Genomic DNA, 22,333 nt, shown 5'->3' on the forward strand with positions numbered 1-22,333 from the left:
GCTGGGACATTGAACTGCAAGAATCGGTTTTCTTATCTAATAATACTCATTAATAATGATTTCGCTCCCAGTGAAATGTAGGACACATTGCTCATCTCTGTTATCTACATACCTCAGAAGTCTAGTACTTTTATCTGTTTGAATACTACTTCATCTGAAGTTCTCTTGAAATTTACATGTAACAGAGTATCCTTTGAAGATTTCTTGGTGTTAGACAGACAGATACAGAAAGTTAAGCTTAGGAAGCCTGAAACCTGTTCGTATTTTTACTCTGCTGTATGTTCAGCCTCTCAGTCTCCTCTTCTTCCCCCTCCTCTGCAAATGGCTACAGTGCATTGTTAAGAGAGAAATCATAAAAGCTGCTCCGCTCGGTTTGACCCTCTCTCAGCCCAGACGTCTGCCTTCTTTTCCTGACTCTCCGTCCTCACAGCTTCTCTTTCACTCACCGTCTCCCTCTCCCTGTCCTATAACGTTCATTAAACTCAGACGACCTCCAGGTGGGGGAGTGGGCAGTGTGGCTCCACCACCTCCGATGCCCTTCTTGTCATCATGCTCGCCAGCAGCTCATTTCTGTTGCTTGCTGAGCACACACAGGTGAGCGTCTATCCAGTCGTCACTGTGAGCAGCAGCTCTCTGTATGGTACACATGGGTCCTAATTAGGCCTGAGGGCTGGAGAGGAGCAATCCCCTAGAACAAGCATCAGCCAGAGTCTGATTAGGCTCTGCAAGTCAACGGCTCTCCAGAGATTGCTTGCAGGTCAAGTCTCTCTCTCTCTCTCTCTCTCTCTCTCTCTCTCTCGCTCTCACACACATGCACACACTCAGCTTTCTTTTCAAATATGAATTCCCTCAGGAGCCAGCCCATGCAAATCATGAAATCCTCTGCATTTCGGAGCACCATGACGTGACCTATTTGCACTGCGGCTAATGAGGTGCTTGGTAAGCTTAATGAGTATTTGTTAAAACTAATGTGTAAAATTGTGTTGATTAATATTTGTTCTTGTTGTTATGAAATGTTGTGACTAAATCATTCATTTCAATCACCTCCCTACACAAGTTAGTGTTTTAATGTGTGGATTACATTTTTAATTACAGGATTTTCATATATAGTACAGTTTACATTATGTCGTCCCTGTGGAGCTCCCTGGTAATTATTAAATGCTCAAAACACCTGAAGGGATCAGTTAATGCTTTAGTGTACTGTTGATAAGCACTGCTTATTGCAGAGGCCAATAATAAGACTTCAAGGAGAGGAGCAGAGACATATTGTTCTTTTTATCTTTCACTCTCCATAGACAGGTTTAGAAAAAGGCTTGGAGCGTTTTTGGTTGTCATTTTTTAACATTGTGATCTGATATTGATTAATGCTTAAAGCAGCAATATATTTTTTTTCGTTTTACTGGAGGGGAGAAAATCAAAACAGAAGAGGACTACTTTTCTCTAATGCACCAAAAAATGACTAAATAACATCAAGTGCAGTGGCTTAGGACAGACTTTAAGTGTTTAAATGTCACACTGATGCTCTTCATGCTGATGATGTAGTTCATCTCCTACAGAATCCCAGTTGGTTAATGTAGCTTCAAACATTCACTCTTTTGGATTTTTAATGAGCGTACAAGTAAGATGGAGGCAGCGGCAAAGGATTATTTCAAAAAGGAATTCTCCCCTGAAATGTTAATATTGCAGTCAGTATTAGATATAATTGTTGACAATGCCATAACTCCTATAAACGCAAGCCTACAGGAAAATGCATTTTACATGCATGCTCCATTTAAGTTGCTCTAAATGAAAATAGTACACATTCACACAGCCTTCCTCATCCTTTGCTCGAGATGCTCACATGAGATAGAATGAGGTTCCCTGGTATCCGAGCGAGACAGCAGCTGACACTGCAGCTGAGGCAGAGATTCAGCAGTGAACCTCCTTCAGTCCTAACGCCTCAGAATAGTTTAACTTCTGCAGCCGACAGGATGTCCCAGTGGTCGAAATAACCAGTGGCTTAGGAGCCAAATTAAAATGAAGAGCTGACAACTGTGGCACAGTCTCAAGAAAGTAATGATATATGTTCTACAACTATTTGCAGAGCAGTGTTAGAAGTGCAGTCTGGAGGGGTGACACTTAATAAGCGTGTGCATGTGATGTGCTCTGATGGACGAAACCAGCAAAGCAGAGAAGAAGTGAAGTGTAACAGACATAAGTTTCTAATGAAATGTAATTTTAAATGTAGGCCATGTTCTTGTCTTTTTCTTTTTTTTTTTTTTTTGACAAAATGATGTTATCACTGATGGCCTGTCTAAAAGAAGCAGAATTTTTTTGTGTGTGTGCGTTCCGATCTTTGCATCTCTTTTACACATCAACAGCTACCAGCCCACCCCTTTTTAACTTGTCTCCAGCAGAGAGTGAGAGGAAGATGGCAAAGATGTGAGATTTTTGTTGGATGCGTGCCCTTTCAAGATTTAGATCTGTGAAATCCTGCAAAGTCCTCCAAATTAGAAACAGTTGTTCAGTGCCATCTCCTTGTTGTTGTATCTGTTTGTCAGACGAGGCGAGAGCCTCTTTTCTGTGGAGCAGCCTAAGTGAGGTAGAAACCTGATTAGATTGGAGGAGTAGTCAGACCTCAGCATCTCTCCCACCAGGAGATGTGTTCTAATTAGAGTCTGTGCCTCATGTCTCACTGAGGAGAATAACAAGCCTCATCCCAAGGCTGCCTCCAGATGAACCTCACATCCGCTGCAAACCAAAACACATCTGATGCATCAGCAACCCCTGGACTCAAGACCACACCTGAGCCGACATGCAGTGCATTAGGATTTTGATGGGGGTTTACAATCTAGGCAGGAAGCCTTGCAAAGCTGGAGCAGCAATGAGGGAAGCCACGTAGACTGGCTCTGCATGGAGGTGTTAATGCCTAAACAGTTCTTTCAGGCAATGAACACATTTCCAAACCCTAATCATTAGCAAATGGGAAATTATATCAGTGGGGTGACCATTTCCATGTTGCATTTACCACTGAGAAAGTGGTGTGGTTTTTTTTTCAACATATGGAGGAGTCTAAAAGGAGGGACAAACTGAACCCAGATGACATTTGGGGAGGGGGTTGGGGGTGTGATTATGGGATTCACGCAGCTAAGATGATCCTGCATAAGCCTGCCCCAATAAGTGAAGCTATTTTAAATCACACATCAGTCTTGGTTTGTTGTGCAAATGCCTCAACACATATTACACATACAAAATAAGGTTAACTCCAATTGACATTATGGCAAAGTGTGAGAGCAGGCAGAGGAATTAGACGCTAAATGCTCCCAAACTTTGGTGAGAAAAACTAAATATTCTTCTTTTCAAAGAGTTTTTGGGTCTTAAAACAATTTCTGATCAGTAAATAATGATACTATATTTGATCTAATGCTCATCAATATATTAAATAAATACACATATAGAAAATTTTGATGTAATAGGCCTACACTTGAATGAAAATTGCCTGTTCATTCAAATATTGACTATTGATTTACCTATTAGTCAATCTCAGTTTAAAGTAATATCAAGGCATCACAGTGCTTTCCTCCACATACATTTAAATTGTACTCAATCAGACAATAAATTCTTTGTTGTGCCCATAAACATCAGTGCACACACGCATGCACACACACACACACACACACACACATACACTTACACAGTGGAGGATGGTCCAACCTCCCCGCGCGGCTTGTCTCAGATTGGATGTCAGATGCTGGAGACAGCTGCACTCATCACAGCTTTTTATGAATACATTACCTTTTATGTTCATCCAAACACTAATTTATCTTCCTCAGAAAATCAAACAGGACAGACATTTACCGGTCGCCAGTCCTGTAGAAAACTAGAACTTTCAGACACCGAGCTCGTGTGTATAAGACAAATATCTGCAGCCAAAATAACTGCAAATCTTTCAGCTGGGTGGTAATTCAAACCTCGTCTTTGTCAGAGTGCGAGTGCGGATGAATGTGTGTGTGTGTGTGTAGTTGTGCTGTCTGTTTGTGCCCGCATGTGTTTTTTTTTTTTTTTTGAGCAGAGATGGCTTATGAAATATCAAAGTGTGTTATTTGCCTCCACGAAACTCCACAACATCAAAGACTTTCCCCCTCTCCCACAAGAACCCAGGAACCTCGAGTTTTTTACTCGTGCAGCCTCGCCTGCCTTCCATCTCAGCATTGCTCAAAAGGCAAAAGCCTCTAATGATACAAGATACAAGATGGAGAGACTGCTGCCAACAAAACACGGGGAGAGAAGAAAAAAAAACAGATCAACAACTAAACAGACACATTTTGGGTGGTGATTGACATCCCTGCATCTTTTTATTATTCCTGTGAAGTTCGTCCAGACACGCTGATGCCAGAAACTGTGGCCTCACACTTTGGCTGATGCAGCAATCTGGTGATATGCGCCTCTCTGCCTGCCAACCACCTGGCTGGAAGAAGCATAATCAACCTCTCAGTCAATCATTCCTCGCACAGCCAATGGTGTAGGATGAGTGTCAGAGGAAGCGTGGCAGACATGCGCTGGCTGTATGTCCAACTTTGACACTTCACACCTTGCTCCCTAGCATCCTGATGAGTCTTCGGTATTGGCAAGTTCTGAGGATTCCAGCTACCCACTACTGTGCATTATGTAGGAGACATGAATGTGCAGCATGTGGGAGAAATATGTCTGCTGGGTCTCAAACAATTAACAGGTTAAGGTTTTAATAAGTGCATCGCCTGCTGTCTTTAACAGAACGAGCACCTAAAATGTCAGTGAATTCATTAATCAGAGCAGTTTGAGGAAAATTACACTTACTCACATCTTACAATTAAAGCTGCAAGCTGATGTTATGCTGGCTGAGGAATGATGGAAATGATATCCTTTATTATGGTTCTATAGCAAAAAAAGGCTTTTGTGATCACAAATGACTCCTGATGAGGACTAATCCTGACAGTTCATGGGAGCTGCCTCTTGTCCGCTAACAACTGCACAGTCTCCTCGGGTGTTAAAGTTGTTTTCAAGGCACCACTCACTGCTCAGGGTTATGTAATTCAGCCATGGATGTCCCACATGACACGTTATGTATATTGCATTGCCTAAAAAGCAGCTCTCTCTCCGCCTGCACTCAAGGCTTGCTAGATTTTTTATCTCCAATTAAAAGGGGAACTAAAGTACTGCATCACTGGACTCAAGAGAAGAGAAATAACTGACGTGCTCGCTCCTGAAACAACTGAATAATTGAATTTGTTTGCCATCCAGCAAGGAAAAAAAGGCTGGCATTGAGAATACATTTAGTCATGTGTAGTTTGCTGCTTAGTGCGATGCTAAAAATTACATGTTAAGATAATTAAAATTTGAGGCATGACTGGAAATAACAAGAGAGGTTGGGTCTTTTTGTAGTAATTCTATCCAGCTTAAAAAAAAAGCTTTTTTTCTATTGTGAGCCATGTTTGTTCTTTGTAATGTAACCAGAAAAAGCATCCGGACACTTATTAACTAAGTTCAACAGATTTTCCTCATTTCTCTTGATGCTGCTTTCTAAAACACCAACTGAAGAAGTTTAAATGAATCCTCTTAAACTGTGCAGTACATTACATCTTGTACTATCACTACTTTACAGTTGCCTCCTGTAGCATAATAATAACTGGCAGCACTTTAAAGCTCGCCCATGTAACAGCAGCCATTTTGGCTAATGGTGTGTTTACACAGAAAGCGTTTCAGCTGGGTCTTTCAGTCGTCCGTTCCACATGCGTCTGAACAGATACACGACTTTAATCAATCCAGCTGTCTACACAGGCAGCATAGAGGCTCACGTTTTACTCACATTATAAACCTTTAGTCTATTTTCCTGTGTTTTAGACACATAACCACAGTGACATTAGCCACCATAAGCTAGTGGCCATACCACACCAAGTAAATCTACAGCAGCAAAACGTCCATGTTGAACAGAGCAAAGGTGCGTTTCAGTGCTTATGAATTCAGAGAATGAGAAGAGAATGCTGTGATCCTTCTTCTTTTAAAATCTATGTAGTCTCATATTTGTAAATTTTCAGACTTAAAGAAAATTCTTGAATGAAACTTGAATTTTTTACATCGTCTCACAGTGTTGTTTGATTCTGTTGTGCTTGTCCAAAGAAAAGACAAAAATTGATAAATTACTCAAAAGGCTTTTTTCTCTTTCTTTCTTGCTCTGAAAAGAACTTGAGAATTCTCTGTGATCTATAAATACCAACATATCTGACTTGAGGTGTATTCTACTCAGCTGCTATAACACCTGCTTTTTAAAGTTTTCTTCTTGTCTCTCACACCCTCCCTGTGTTTTCTATCAGTGTGGATGAGTGTGGAGGCTTAAGCTGCTTTTTAAATGTCCCATATTCCTTTGGGTTTTCTACACTATCTGTATTGTGTGTGGATAACATAGGCCTATTGCTATAAAGAATATACTGTGAAACAATATCACTGATATAAATGCATCAGAAGGTAGACGCAATATCATAAATATGTGGTCATTATAGTGCAATCCAATTCAAGAGCACAGAAACAAATACAGTTATTGTGCAGTCGTACTGTTCAGTTTTGTTAAATTTGTATAATGGTGGTGGTAATTGAACTTCTAATGTTAAACAATGTTATTGGTACATTGCGACCACAAACATGGGCCTTAAGCAAAAACATTCCGGCATAACAAGGTTCACAATGTTTCTGGGCTATTGGATTGGATTATATTGTGGAAGTATTAGGCTGTATCATACAGCTGTTCCTTATCTTGTGGCCACCCCCTGAATGTCGCCTTCACCACAGCACTCAATTCATCGATCCATCCAAACAGCAAGCAGGGAAAAAGTGAAAGCTAATCATGAAAATCCTGCTCATCGTCTCCTCCTATCCAGGGACAGAGTTTTTCAAAATGGAGACTTAGCAGCAGCATTAAGGATCGAATTTGGCCCCGGGAGATACCAAGAATGCATTGATCAATAAGATTAGATTGCCTTTCTACAATGCATCACACACATTAATGTAGCAAAAGCAAAACACGTAAACTAATTACAGCATGTTAGATACATTATGTTGAGGAGTCAAGAAGGGTAATGTCACGATTTGTGCGTTAAATCCAGATAAAAGTTGTTGAATTCTCCACTGAGGTCTTGCTAATGATGTTCTCTTGGAGCTGATACAATTGGCAAATGATTATTGATTTCAGCACTAGAGAAGTCTGGCTCCCTTACAGAATAATCTCGTGCCGGGGTTGCAGTCCATGAATTTTCTAATTACATTCATACATGCATATTAATTGCACAACCTCCCATTTTCCTATAGCATACGAGACAAATGCTCAATTCTGATAAGATAAACAATGCGGAGCCTTCCTGCTGCATGTCAAGAGGAGCATGTTGCTGCCCCATCACACCACAGGCGATTTTTAAAAATTTCATCACTTCTCAAGACTACACAAGAGGAGAGAAGTGAGAGGGTGAAAATGTAATTCCTAAAATTGATGACTGCTCTACAAAATTACAAGAACAGAAAGACAAAGAGGCAGCATTAACACTTAATATGTTCAGCCTTGGGCCAAACTAATAAAACCACAATTGAATCAGCTCTAAATAAATGATGGTGCTGTAGTTTAATAACATATCATCTCTGTCACTGACAACATTGGATTTGATGCTACTATATATCTTAATAATCCCACAAGTTCAAACTGAAGGGCATTTCTCACGGACAAATTCATGTTGAGCGCCGCTTTATCTCCCCAACTCATTATTTTTGTGTCTACTGGGATTTTTCAGGCAAACACTGAGCACCACCAAGTGGAGCAAAGGAGAAATGTGACCCAAAAAGTAGCAGCACAAAAACTGGAAATGTAAAACCAATCACCCAGATCCACATGTCAACAAAATTTTATTTCATGAGATAATTTTATTTTGTTGCTGTTTGTCTTGCGTTGCCAAATCAATGCCAACACACACTGCTACTCCCCCAAATAAGATGAACACAGTACATGTCAGAAATTACATCATATCACAGAATATAAATGGTCAAATAAAAAGGTTGTTCTCATGCATTTGTGAAAATAAATAATTCCTCATAGCATTTCACTATATTTATACATCCCTCTCATATCATCAACACTGCAAGATTTCACTTAAAGTTGATGTGATGTACTGTACATAAGACAGTTCATATACTGCATGTGTTGGGTGTAATACCACAGTATCAACACACTGTAGCCACCAGGCACTGAAGATAATATTTAGATGTATTCTGCACCATGTGCCAGAAGGCTATAAAGTAGTTTATGGTCCAGCTGCTTGGGTAGTGATGCACACTCCTCCTTGAATGTGACACTTAGTAGATCAGTGGATCTATAATTGTGATGTTTAATCATTTATGAATTTGTATTTGGTGGGACTCCTGATGCAAAATTAGTCAATGATGCCTTCCGGCGCAATCTTTCACAGTGAAAAATTCAAGATGTTATGATATACAGTATTATAGTCAAGATATTATGTCTATTGTTGTATTGTATTTTTAATCATACAAAAATTAAAATCAGAACAACATCAATTTTTAGAGAATATATTGCACATTGTTACTTTTTTTTTTTGGATCTTCAGACAAAAGCAGAAGACTGAGGTCATAATGGCAGCATGTTGTCTTCAACGGTACCAGCCTAACTTGACAAAATGTATAATATATTTAGAACCAGGTAACAAGCCTGTCATTCAGTCTTGTACAGCACACTACTGTTGTTGGTCATTTTAATGTGTCATTTTAATTTCTCAGCTCTCACAGCAGAACTGGCTACTCAAAGTGTTACAGATGATAAACAACAGTTACACCACAAGTTATAAACTGCAGCGATGTTTTCACGTAAAAAAAAAAAATCTTCTTTTAGAATCTGTTTAAAGTTGAAATTGTGAGGGAAAATGTGAGACGAATGAATACAATACAGAAAACACTAATTTGCAAATGAGTTGATTTACTTTGAGAGGGTGAATGAGCATTACTTATCATTCATACAAAATGTATATTGATTTGAAGAAATGTGCAAACAAAGCTTTAATAAAGTATGCCTTAACATGCTCTCCGATGCTGGCATTTGGAAAAATATACAGTTAGAAATATATACACGTCCAAGAGTACCACTTCTATATACTCAGTGTGGGCATTAGCAAGAATCTGCTTGCATAGTTAAGTGCATGCATAAGCAATTTATCATGCAACAACTGTCATATACTTCATGAATGGTGATCTCTCATTCAATGTCAGTGCGTTCAGTGTATATCTACTTCTTGATGCGAGCTAAAGATGTGCACAAGCTGTGATGTCACATTGAAGACAGAGAGTAGGCTGACTCACACACACCATAATGCTCTATGTACATGTATGGTGTTCAATGAAGGCAGAACCCAGCTGTCTTTGAATAATGTTGTCTGTGTGTGTAGTGGCTTTTTACATTAACCCTGTGTTCGTCTGGGAGGAATGTTTGGAGATGTCTGGCAGTCTGAGGAGGCTGATCCCCACGAGGGACATGGGCACCGCAGGTAAGTGTTGGCTTCAGCAGCTGGAGGGCAGAGGTGGTGACGGGTGGGTGGTTGTCTGAGGGGTAACAGGTTATTACTGGTAAATAAAACACAAACATTTAAGAACCATTACAAACCAAGGTCGCCAGACATTTAACACCAAAGACACATGCTTCATTCCTGCGCTTCTCCTCGGCCTCTCTATGACAGTCTCATTTTGGCTGCAGAAAAATACTTCTTAAAGGCTGTTGCACAATTACTACATCAAGGAGCATATGTAAACAGCAGTTCAGGTTAAATAGGCTTAATTGTGTCTTACTTGAAATTACATTTTCAGTGCTTATTAAATATTAAAATTGAATTATAAATTTACCAACACCTGCAGTTATACAATTTAGATTAAATACTTCACTATGATTATCTGAGGCACTGATGTTTGTTGTTGACATATGGCTCTCAATATTGAAGGAGAGCTGTACATAAAGATTTTTGGAAATAATTCAGTGTGTCACTGCATCAGCATGTTAAAAATTGCCAGTAAACTTCCTTTGGTGACTGAGTAGTCCATGTTTGATATATCTCAAAAGTTTCTTTCCACCATTATATTTGCTTTCCATCTTGTGCAAAGTCACTTTTATTTTCACCTCCTACTGAGATGTAATTCTCCCAACTATGCTACAGACAGAACAAGGCAATAATTTCAATACATGTGCAGTCCATGCTTATTTACAATACAGTATAATATTCCTCAAAATCAATGCAATCCATACAAAGTGCTTTGTTAAAATCCATTCCTAAATAACTATTTAACAAGTTGGACAGTAAATGTCCAGTATGGCAGCTGGTATTCAGTAACCACTGAAAAGCTACAGGTGCTTAATAGATGTTGGTCAGACACTCGGCCTAGTTTGATGGTTAAAACACCTCAGAGCTGCACTTGAGAGATTGTTATCAGGTCCTCAAAATAGCATCACTTGGACCTCTGGCTAGTTTGTGTAGAGCTGATGGGGATTTTTCTGGACTGCATTGTCTTTTTAGCAGGTTCTTTCTTCGAGGAGTCTTTTGCATTGGCGGAGGACTGGGTGGTTGTCTCTGCTCCAGAAAGCTTGGACTTTGTGGAGGGCAGCAGTGAATGCTTAGCTGCAGAGGATACCTTAGAGGATTCCTTGTCTTTGGCTGTGGTCTGAGCCTCTGGTGCCACAGTCTGGGCTTTCCTGCTCGCCCCATGTGGGACTCCTTCCTTAACTGCATCTCCACCACTGTCCTCTAGACTTCCTTTAGCTTCTCCCATCCCTGATTTCCCACCATCAGTTGACTTGCGGGTCTCTTTGGGCCTCAGAGCAGTTTTGAAGAAGGACAAACCTTTATCCTCTGTCTTACTGTTCCTACGAGGTCCCTTTGATGGTGGGGCTGCGCTTGAAGAGGAAACACCCACACTTGAGGATCGAAGACTGGCCATGGATGAGCTACTACTTGAGTTCCTGGCCGCTGCCTTGTTCTCCGCAGCTCGGCCCACCCTGCCTTCAACTTTACCGGCAGCACTTGACCTGGAGGGAGGTCCTCCACGGTTTACCTTTCGCTCTGAAACAGCATTGGTCCTTGAGGATTCACGGCTAGTGCTCCTGTCTGCTGCTTTAGTCCTACCAGAGGCTGAGCTTTTCTCGCCTCCACCTCTGGGCGATGTCTTTTTCTGAGGGTTTGAGCTTTGTAATCCTGGAGAACCACTCTTCTTCTGTTGACCAGAGTCAGGATGTAATACCTCCGGGGTTTGAGATGACCCTTTCTTGGAGGGGGTTGCTGTTCTCGAGGAACCAGCCTTGCTAGTTTTAGGAGGTCCATCAGCTTTGATCAGGTTTGATGCTGATGCTGCACTCTTGGCTTGTGTTCGAGATGGTGACTTGTCAATGGCAGGAGAGAGAGAGCTGGATGAAGTTGAAGAGGTGGCAGGACGCTTCTTTGGACTCCTTTCACTCTCTAACCCGGTCTTTGCTGAGGTCCTCTTGACACCAGCGCTATCTGCAGCCCCATTTCTTTGTTTCTGCTCTTTTGCAGCTGCCCCATTTCGAGGACTAACCTGCTCAGCAGCAGCGACTACATTGTTGTTATCTCCGGTCTGGATGGAGCTCCTGTGCTCTGCCTGCGCTACAGCCTTGGAGTGAACCTGCTCTATCAGCCTCTTACTGCCAGGATTACTATCCAAAGCTGCAAGGACCGACTTGCCCCCCGACAGTTTGTCTGGCTTAGGTGACCCAGTGAAGCAGGAGGTTGACGTCTTGCTATCAACCACCTCTCCTATCCTCTCCAGAGTCGGGGAGGAGGAGTGGGATTCCAGGGAGAAGCGTGAGGGAGAGTTGGAACGGAGTTGGAGTTTAGCAGAGTGGGACCAGGTTGGTTTAGTGCCATTTTCACTGAGTACCAGTGGACTGGCAATTGAGGATCTTGAGGAGAATGTTTGTCTTTGCATGCCTCTCACTGCTGGGCGGCTTGATAAGCCTGTTTTGCAGAAATATACACATCAATATTAGATTCTCCAAGAAAATATTCATGTTTATGAAAACATCTGAGAAATGCCCTTTATTTGAATGAGTGTCTCTCACCATCATCCTCGCTCCGTTCACCAGCAAACTCAGCTGACTCAGAGAGGGAGGCCAACGAGGTGCGTCTGGAGGAACCAGATGAGGCCTGGCTAGGTGGACGGCTACCCATCAGCCGACTTATCCAGTGCTCACACAAGGAAGAACTGGTGGATCCTAAAGGCCAAAACAGAGAGTGGGTGATCATCTGCAATATATTCCAACAATATATTATAGAGATCATCCAAGCATGTACAGTATGTAGTAATTACCTCCCACAGAGCTGTTGGCAGACCAGGAAGGAATTGTTGCACGTCTTTGATAAAACAAGATGTAAGCAGTATGCTTGCAGACCTCATCTTCAGACATGGGATGAACATCACTATCATCAAAGCAATACCACTGTCCATCAATGGAGTTCTTACAGTGAGCTACAAGACACAATGCAGTAATATCTCTTGTAAAACTTTCATAAAAGCAAACTCAGTTTATGCAACAACCATAGGGAAATCTGTCATTGGTTGTGTATGGTGCTCTGTTACCTGTGTAATGTCCTCCCTGCATGGTCCCGTGATGGTTACACACTGCATACAGGTCATAAAGGTAGTCCTCCGGATCACGGCCCATCCCATAAGGCCTTCTCCATGGCGACCAGTGGGAGGGGAGACTCCAGCTGCTCTGGCTCCTCTTTACCATATGGGGCGCCATGTCCATACCTGTGAGTGGGAACTTCACCATGTTCTGCATCTTCATCCGTCGATCCCCATCCTGAAGGATGCAACACGTGGATGGCATTAAATTTGTCAGTAAGTTCTTTTAAAAGCAGTTCTCACATAGAAATATGATACATAAATAATCCCTAATTCCTAATAGTTTTTTTTTCACTTTTAGAAATCTGAGCATTGTAGCACATTCATTTGCAAGAGTGTACCTGTCTAAACCGCTTCAGGTGAAGTATAAGGATGTCGGGCAGGGTCCACAGACTGAGCTTGATGCTGCCCTGCTGAAGCTGCTTACAGTGTGGACATCGCCATGCATCATCCGGAGCGAGCTGAAATTAATGTGGAAAAATATCATCTAACTCATGTTCTCTTATGTTGTTTTGTTTTTTTTATCTGTTAACATGTTTGTATGTTTTTGGTGTAATAAAAGGTATGAATTGATGTATATTTTTCTTTGATATTTATTCACTATAAGTGATATTCTCACCACTACTACATGATTCCATTTCTCAGCCTACCTGTTCTTCTTTGGTGTAGAGTTGAAAGCACTGGGCAAGTGAGCATGTCTGAGGCTGCAGGTGCTGCTCCTTTACTTGACGCACACTTTCAGCATCTGGGATGTATTCATCCTCAGTTCTTTTGAATAGACTGCGGGCATAACATGGCACAAGTAGCACAGGAATCACATAGATCTTCAATCATAACATGGATTTGTTTTAAAATGCAAGTGTGTGTGATTGGTCACTCACTAGTCTTTTGTCTCCTTGTCCCATTCAACTACAATTTTCACATGAGGTGGACCTCCGGGACCGCAAGACTTGAATGCCCTGTTAAAAATTAGATTAAGAGAACCCCACATTATACTCCCCTTTTTAGACACTTAGCTGATACTCATGCAGAATTATAATTGTACCACAGACTGTATACAAAAGAACTGTACACAATAATTGGAAGCTGCTACACTGGAGTAAGAAGCTGCTACAACAAATTGTTTGGAAAATGTGTTTTAAAATTGCACATTAGCATTTCCCAGCTGGTTTTAAGAGACATTTGACTCAAAAACCCTGACATTCAATGAATAAAAGCTCTGGTAAATCAAACAAGTATTACATTAGGCCAAACTTTAAGGGTTTATTTTTTGTTTGTGGCAGTGTCAATGTCATTTTTTGCTCATTCCCTTCATTTTAAAAAAATCCATGCAGAAGTCACAGAGGTTAGCACCTTATTAGATGGAAATCCATAAAAACCAGGCAAGCTATTACACATATTTTAACATCAATACCACTGAAGAATCGGCCTACATACTGTATCTCCTCAATCAACTTCAAGTGCATTGAACACACTGCAGGAGTCACGTAAGGACTATTCAAGTGAGGCAACACTTCCCCCTTGTGGTGATAAGAGACATTACCTCTCCACAGAGGGATGGCAGAGTGGCTGCTCCTCCTGAGGCAAGAGATATGTGATTCCAACCACTCCCACCACCCGTAAAGTGATGGGCCCGACCTACAGAGCATCAGGGATAAAGCATTATGAAATATGACACATAAACGTAATGAAAAGATGATTCTGTCTGGACAGCATGTTAACGTACCTGCACAAACACTCCAGGGCGCAAAAGATGCTGCATCTTCTCCAGGATCTCTTTCTGAAGCACATCCCATGTCACTGTACGCTCCAAATACAGAATAAAGGGATTACCAAACCTGTACGGAAAACAAGAGCATTACGGTTTTAAAGAATTCTTTGGGCTGAGGATGGAAATTTTTCACATGTTGTTGCTCATTATAGTACCTGCGTCCTTGCTGTCCAGCACAGGCTCTGTTACACACCAACAGGACAATCTTCTCAGCCTGCCCACTGTTCTTATTAGGACTCTGAGGTGGTGACGTAGGCTCTTGTATTTGTGTGGATATCCTGTTATTATCTGTGCCATACTTCAGGTTGTTCTGGTTGAGATTTGCATGTGGGCTACCTGAAATTAACACACAATGTTTAAGGTTAAAAAACTTTCAAAAGGTGAAAACCATACGCTGCTTTGTGAACTGCTTCAAAAATCAATCCGACATGTAGGTCAGTGTGTGTAGCGGCTTCCTGAATAAAGCATTTCCCCAATATTACTCAGTTTCTAATCTAATCTCCACTCCTACTGCCGTAACAAGACAAAGAGCTAAACTAATTTCTGGGGGAATACACAGGATGTTGTACCGCCTCGCTTCGAGATGATCTGCTCTGGTCTGAACAGCTCAGGTGTCTCGAAGGCAAAGATGGAGTCACTCTCCTGAATGATCTCAAGGTCGTCGTCATCGTCGCAGAAGGAGCGATGAAAGCCGTCATAGTACATTTCAGTGAGGACAATCTGAGCAGAGGCGGAGAACAAGAGCAGAGTGTGGGTTGCATATGGATTAATTCAACTGGTCAGAATTAGCAGCAAATAAAATGAGAGAATAGAATAGAATAGAATAGAATAGAATAGAATAGAATAGAATAGAATAGAATAGAATCAAGAAGCCAAATATCACAGTGACAGAAATACAGACATAACCACCAAATTCTCTCATGGCTAACTGAAAACACTCCTCAAAGTAGCACACACTATCTTCAATCCTCTTCATTTTTGATACAGTAATGGTCTTAAAAAGGGAAGTTTCAAATGAGGCTGCACCTGTTGGGCAGGGATTTTGGTCTCTTGGGCCACAGCTTGTCTCAGCCTGGACACAGTGCCAGAGAGAGGCACCGCCACCCCGACTCTCATACAGTGGGAACACTTTCCTTGGTACACCACTGTCACATACAGTGGCCTGCAACACAGAAAGATTGAAATTAATTGGCTGTTTCATAGACTGATGTTACAAAGATAGATGGCATCTTCTAATTTTAGCTTTCTGCTGTCAGATCTTCCATGGTGTTTGTCTAGGCTGAGTTTGAAACTCTTTTTAATGATGGGTTCAGATTGTAACTTGTCTCACTGGATACAGGGATATGTTTTTATTTTTATTTTTATTTTTTTTTGTCTTACTCATGGACTAGATTCAGAGTCACCTTACCGTGTGTGAGGTACCGGGATTGGCAGTGAGATGCAGAGAAAAGGATCAAAGGTGTTGCTCTGTTTCTGGCAGTGAGGGCAAGTCAGGGAGGACCTACACAGAGACATGATGACAGTGTAGCAGTGCTGCTGGAGTACTGTTAGTGGGTCATTTTAAAGGAATAGTTCAGTGTTTTGGAAAGTACACTTTGTTAGACGAGAACATTGATACCACTTTCATATCTGTAAGTACAGTAAACATGAGCAGCGGGTTGGCTTAGCTTTGCATAACAACTGGAAACAGGTGGAAACAGCTAGCCTGACTCTGTCCAGAAGAAAGAAATCTATCAACACAACTCACAACACACTGTGGTTTCAAGAGGGAGTTTGTCTGTGAACTTCACAGTGGCAACAAGACTCTCCCATGTCACTGGTCCTTGCTAACAAACACACAACCCCCTTTAAATCCACAATATGTTTCTTTTGCAACAACTACAATTGTAATTTACAGATTAAACAAACAAGATACAACATATTAGCAACCTTTCGAGGTGCTTGTTCCAGTCTAGCATATCACCCAAAATGTCAAACTATCCCTTTGGAATTAGTGAAATACATGAATGAAATATGTAACGTCCGCTTCCAACAGCTGGCTGGTCATAATCATAATCTGTACCGTATCGTAGGTCTGCATGAAGATGTAATATTATTGGTACATTATTACTGTAACAGAGAAGTACAGGGGGTATAGACAATACAACTTACACACTCAATGAAAAAGGACTTACTATCCCCGAAATTTAAACTTCAGTTGCTAAAGTTCTCAACTTAAGTCGCATGACGACAAGTTCTGTTCCTCAGAAGATGACTTAAGAATATGATCAAAAGTTCTGGGGGGAAAAAAAGCTAGTAAGTGAACTTTTGGAAAGTCGAGAATATTTCGTCACAAAGTTGTGTTTTATTTGTGTTTTGATTGAAAATCTCACCTGTATTGTGCCTGAAACAGCTCCTGTACGAAAGAGCTAGGTGCTGGTAGTGGAGATCCTTCAGGGGCATTTTCTTCTTCTACTGGAGGCTGGAAATGTAAGACAAACAGGCACAATGTAATGCACTTTGAATAACAGCAGCAGTACAGTTTATTAGAAAACTGATCAGTCAGTTAACACAAAACATGGTTCTGGATTATACTGGTCTATAGCTGAAAATAGAGTACCCTATACGGCAATTACAATGTCTAACTGTGCTCTGAGTTGCTGTTTACCTTCCGGGGGGGTCTGCTGTCAGGGTGGATAATATGATTGAGGTCTTCGTGAACTCTATCCAGCAACCAAAGGAGGAATTCCTGGGCATCGTGCTGGGAGTTACCCCTGAACTGAAGGGCACTCTTGGACACCACATTCTGCAGCAGAGTAAACAAATGAGGTTTCAGAGCATCGCTTCAAAAACAGATGGTTTGGTAGTGCGAGCGAGTTGGCTGATCATAAAATATTCAGTGTGTTTGACCAGGATGACGACCAGCGCAATCCTAAAGGTCAGCAGAGGTGGGGGTGATGTTTGAGGGGCAGGCACGGAGAAGCTTTTTAAAACCAGGACACAGGCTGGAAATCGACAGCTTAACCTCACTAACAATTAGCTATTGGAGATGACAACAGTGTGTACTCTACAGAGCCACCCGGGCTGGCAGCTATAAAGTCACCTCTACTCTCCGGCTATCAAGTGTCAAACAAGGTCAAAGATATGACGGGACTGAGCACCGTGTGCCTTCGCAGCCTCTCCCACGGGGCACTCTTCCTCATTTTGAAGGCATTACCAAGGCAGCCTCTGCAATTTGTACAAACTGTGATGCAAACAAAGAGCTAGCCTTCCTTCTGTGGCTTGACCACAGAGGCTCTCTTTAAGTAAAGGTCTGTTTATGAAACTGGATCTCGAGCTTGCCTCAGCAGACTCCTGCGATTATGAGACAATTTTACGGTAAAAACACAGACCTCGACGCTGAGTGAAATCAAACTTCACCGAGACACGAGAAGTTGCAGTAAAATGCAGAGTGCACATTAATGATGTATTGTTTTAAATATCTGTATCTCTTTGAAACAGAGAAATAGTGTGTCATGTGAATTGTCAGGCTGTATGTGAAGCATTTAGTGTATATGAAGTCAGCTGCAGGTAATCTAATGGTTGAAAGAAAGAGTGCAGTCAGATAAGAAAGCTTTTACATTTTATACTGTTGTGGAAAATACATCTTTATTTATTCCTAATAACAGCAACTATGTTATTACACATTCACTGTTGTCAATATGTCATATATTCTATATGGTTATTTGCAATAAAATCTCATTTAGCAGTGTTCACTAATTTGTCACATTTCCCTTTTCAATAAATAAACTATAAACAAAAGGAGACCTGTGTCCTCTTATGATATAAGTTAACAAGGTCGCCTGCTGTTTTCATGGAATTATTTTGTCTTGGGAGTGATTGCTCTGTGATTGACAGTAAGTTCATCAGAATATCTAACTGACATGAGAACATGGGTCATTTAGTTTAGGCAGCTTTCCAGTCTGTGGGGTTTTTTTAAGTACAGATGAAGAACTGTTTTATAGTTGATACACTTTGGCATATAAAATAAAAGTAAAAAGTTTAATTTTGACTCAACAACCAGAGAAGAGGTACTTAAATTCACAGATGTGGCAAGCAAGGACTAAAATGTCAGGCATTAAAGTAAAGTAAACATGTCATTACCACAATGGAGAAAAACTAACATTTGTCTGGCATAGATCCTTTGAGATATCAGAGGAAGTCGGTGGAGAACTTTTTATTCCCGATTATCCCTTCCAACTTATTCCTTTCAATAGTTTTGCTGATTAAAACCTTCATTATGACTTAAAGCAGGTTAAGCAGTACATGAATTAATAAAGGACTAGTTGCTTGAGGTTTATCATTTATTAACACTACAATTAAGATCTACAGAATCCATTAAAAAGTGTAATCATTGTATCAAACATGCAGTTCAGTTAGCCTGTGTTGTTTACAGACTCCATCATGTTGGATTTGTTTTACCATCAATCACATTAGGAAATTAAGCATCACTTTTCACCATCGGTGAATGTCTCTCCTAATCATCTGTGTGAGCGTTTGTGTGGATCGTGCTTCTCAGCAGTTTGGATGGTGAACAACAACATAATCCTCAGACCGATTTCTTTGGAGAGAAAATGGATTCTGAGACACAGTGGATGATTCCCCTGTGTTATTATCACGGATGTCTCCCTAACGATCTGTAAGTGCTCTCAGTTTAGGCCTAGATTGTGGTCTGAGGCGAGAGGCACAAAACCGTCACACGTGCATGCTGAGCAGTAAAGTACACCAACCACAAAAATAGCATGCTTCACCAAAGTTCAATTAGAGGCATTTAAGTTTGAGATTTATAAGTTGGACAGCAAAGCACTTTCAATCCATCTAAATATTTGCTTTTTTTTTTGGAGATATCAGAGAGAAAGTCAGTAACATTTCTACTGTATGCTGCCTGAAACATATAAGGAACTATAATATTAAAAACAACAGTTTAGAAATCCCAGTTTATTTAAAATTCAGTTCTAAATTTTATAAATATTCCTTTTCAAAGTACCTGAGTCCCCAGCTGTACTTAATCTCCCTGCACAGTTAAACATATTCAAGGCCTCTCACTCTGAAGAGAATAATCTATATCCAATCAGACAGTTTGTACTCTGGCTGGCAACCAAAGCAGAAAAAATAGACAGAAATAGTAACACTCTAAAGAATAAGCAAAGTGTTGTATAGCCCTGTTCAATTGAGTTCCTCCCCATCCTGCATTTTGAACTTCTGAAAGAAGAAAATAGCTTATCAGACAAAAAAAATCCCTGTTACAGAGAACAAACCTTTGTGATTGTGACAGGCAGATTTTTTTGAATCCTGGGATACGGGTTTAAGAGGCGAAACGTTGAAAAAGCAGATCAGGCTGGAACAAAAGCTGATGAGTGTGGGACAGACAATCAAGCAGTTAATAAAAAAAAGCAGATGAGTTTTATTACAGCTCAGCTCTCGGACTCAACAATCAGCTGAGCAGCTCAAAGAGCCTTTTAAAGAAAGGAGCGTTAGTCCAGGAAAACTGACTTCGCCTCTTCCATTATGATTCATTCTCCTATAAAAAGGCTGATTACGAGCACAAACACAATCACAATGGTGAGCTGTCCTGCGACTCCTGTATAAAAACTGACACTTATATATCTGTGTAATATGAAATGAAATAATAATCTTTTTGAGTTAGAGAACAGACTACACTAACACCATAGGAATGATAAGCTAAAGAGGCTTGTTGACAAGCAAGCAGCCATTCGAGGCTACATCTGACCCCATCTGCAAGTATTCTGTCTAATAAATGTATAACATGATATTAACTAGACTCAAATTCATATTTTTAGATTAACCAGTATAGGGCCAAAGCATCTGCATTTGGTGATGTCAGTATTGTCAGAAAAGGCATTGTGCAGCATAGCTCACTTAGATGATACTGGCCCCACTTCTCATGTATCCTTAAAGCAGAAGACACAACCTGGGGCTGAGCTGTCCAGTAATGTTACTTGTAACAATCTTAACTCTGTTGACTTTACTTTTCTGCTCAGAATGAGACTTCCAGCTGGATTCAATAAATGTGAGAAGACTTGTCTAGCTATGAGTTTGTTACAACTTCCTCTGTGTTTATTTAAAAAAATAAAGAAAAAAAATCAGGATCTGTAAACTTAACTCTAAAACTGATGTAGTTTAAGTCTATGTGCATGGACCTCATGTGACTTTTGGGCTGTTATTGTGAGATTAATTATGCTTTTGAAGCAGATCCAGACCTCACACTTACCTTGAAGTCTCTGCTGTGCTGAGGTGTGTACTCAAAGGTCCACAGAGCCCGAACCAGCCCGGACAGCTGCTCCGTCACCTCCCCGGAGTCATGCTGCTGGCTCCCCTTCTTCTGCACCAGCACCCCGTTGGACTTGGCCTTCTCGCTGTTGCTGGTCGTCTCTGCTCCCTTGAACTGCTCCAGAGCCAGGTACTCAGCGAAGAGCTCCGTGTTGCTCAGGCACTGTAAGATAGCGTTCATGAAGCAGGTGTTGCCGTGGTTCTTGAGCCCGGCGACACCCGGCACCTTGTCCCCGAAGGGAAACCCCCCGCAGTCGCTGTCGTCGGACGGGACGGACCCTCCGGTGGTGGTCGGGATCAAAGTTGCGTCGTCCTTCTCGTCCTCGCCGGCCTGCTCGTCGGTGCCGAAATGAGACAGAGTCGACAGGGTCCGGAGAACTCTGTTCATGAAGCTCCCCACGGAGCGCACCGAGCTCCTCCGGAACAGCCTCTTGCTGAAGGATTTCTTCTCCTTGTTACTGACAACTTTCGACATGGTCGCTCCGATGGCTTTCCCCGCTTTTTACGCCTTAAATCCAAAGAGGGCCCCCCAACCCCCCTCCTCCTTATTCAGAGCATTGCCTCATCCCCACGCAATGACAGCTCCTTCACTTTCTCATGTTTTACTCAAGGCCTGGGCATATTTCACACAAACACAAAGGCCTGGCAGCTCTGGGGGTCATATCATATGGAGACGGCGGAGAAGGATCAAATCAGCCCACTGGCAGCACTGCGTCGGGTTGCATAAACAGCCTCCGCGGAGAGCCGCTATCAGGACGCCTTGCGTGATTGCCCGGGGTAGTCCCGCACCGGCCAGCAGCCATCATCACCGGCAGTCGGTCCGGTGAAACAACACAACCAGTGTCATTGTTTAGACACAAAAACAAGGCGCTGTGGCTCGGCTGTCAGCGGACGCAGTGTCAGTCAGACATAAACATCAAATCAGCCTTTCACAATTAGGAAGAGAGCGACGAGCGGAATCCCTCATCATTTATTAAAGAAACCGCAGCTCCACCCTTTTAAAAGGTATTCCTTCACCCCCCCCCCCACCCCACCCCGCCCCCCCTCTCGGTTATCAAATCCACGCTGATGTTGAAAGCCGCCCGGTCGGTGGTGTTTACCCTGTGGATGTCTTCCCCAAATCGCCTCCACAGCGAGCGCGCTCGCAGGAGCTCTGCCAAACCGAGGAACCCCCCCCACCGGAGCGGCACAGCCCGCCGCTCCCTCCCGCCTGCCTGCCGCGGAGCATCTCTTCCTGGGCCAGATGTGAAAGGTGCTCGTTTTCGGTGTCCCCGTCCGAAAGTTTCGGGATAGTTGTCTCAGTCTCCGTGCGCCTTAATGCCCACTCCGGATGGGATTCACGGCGAGGCCGCTTCTCCCGTCTCCATCATCATCATCATCATCATCATCATCTGTGGGCACCGACACTGCAGGCAGGGCGGTAACGGCTGACGTCAGGGCCAAACACTGGTCCATGTTGGAGGAGAGCAGGTACAGCGGCATGTGATGCTGGATGATGCTCCATCCATCCCCGTCTCTGGACAGCATGGACACTGCTGAGCGCCAATTGGTCAACAATGGCAA

General features: G+C 42.0%; 1 protein-coding gene across 1 annotated transcript; it reads right to left on the reverse strand.

The window, feature by feature from the left end:
- Positions 1-7,885: 7,885 nt before the first annotated feature.
- LOC139608992 (ubiquitin carboxyl-terminal hydrolase 31-like) lies at positions 7,886-21,768 on the reverse strand. The gene is made up of 16 exons (XM_071463175.1): positions 20,712-21,768; positions 17,109-17,246; positions 16,834-16,922; positions 15,870-15,962; positions 15,488-15,623; positions 15,031-15,181; positions 14,617-14,797; positions 14,417-14,528; positions 14,234-14,328; positions 13,572-13,649; positions 13,341-13,470; positions 13,032-13,151; positions 12,643-12,868; positions 12,373-12,531; positions 12,125-12,277; positions 7,886-12,020 (listed from the first exon to the last, which is right to left on the reverse strand). Exons 1-16 carry the CDS (start codon positions 21,243-21,245, stop codon positions 10,498-10,500), a joined length of 3,918 nt encoding a protein of 1,305 aa, XP_071319276.1. The 5' UTR covers positions 21,246-21,768; the 3' UTR covers positions 7,886-10,497.
- Positions 21,769-22,333: the final 565 nt, after the last annotated feature.

This window comes from Trachinotus anak, unplaced genomic scaffold (assembly GCF_046630095.1).
Source record: "Trachinotus anak isolate AG129_WGS33_773 ecotype Australia unplaced genomic scaffold, CSIRO_AGI_Tana_v1 ptg000025l, whole genome shotgun sequence".
NCBI lineage: Eukaryota > Metazoa > Chordata > Actinopteri > Carangiformes > Carangidae > Trachinotus > Trachinotus anak.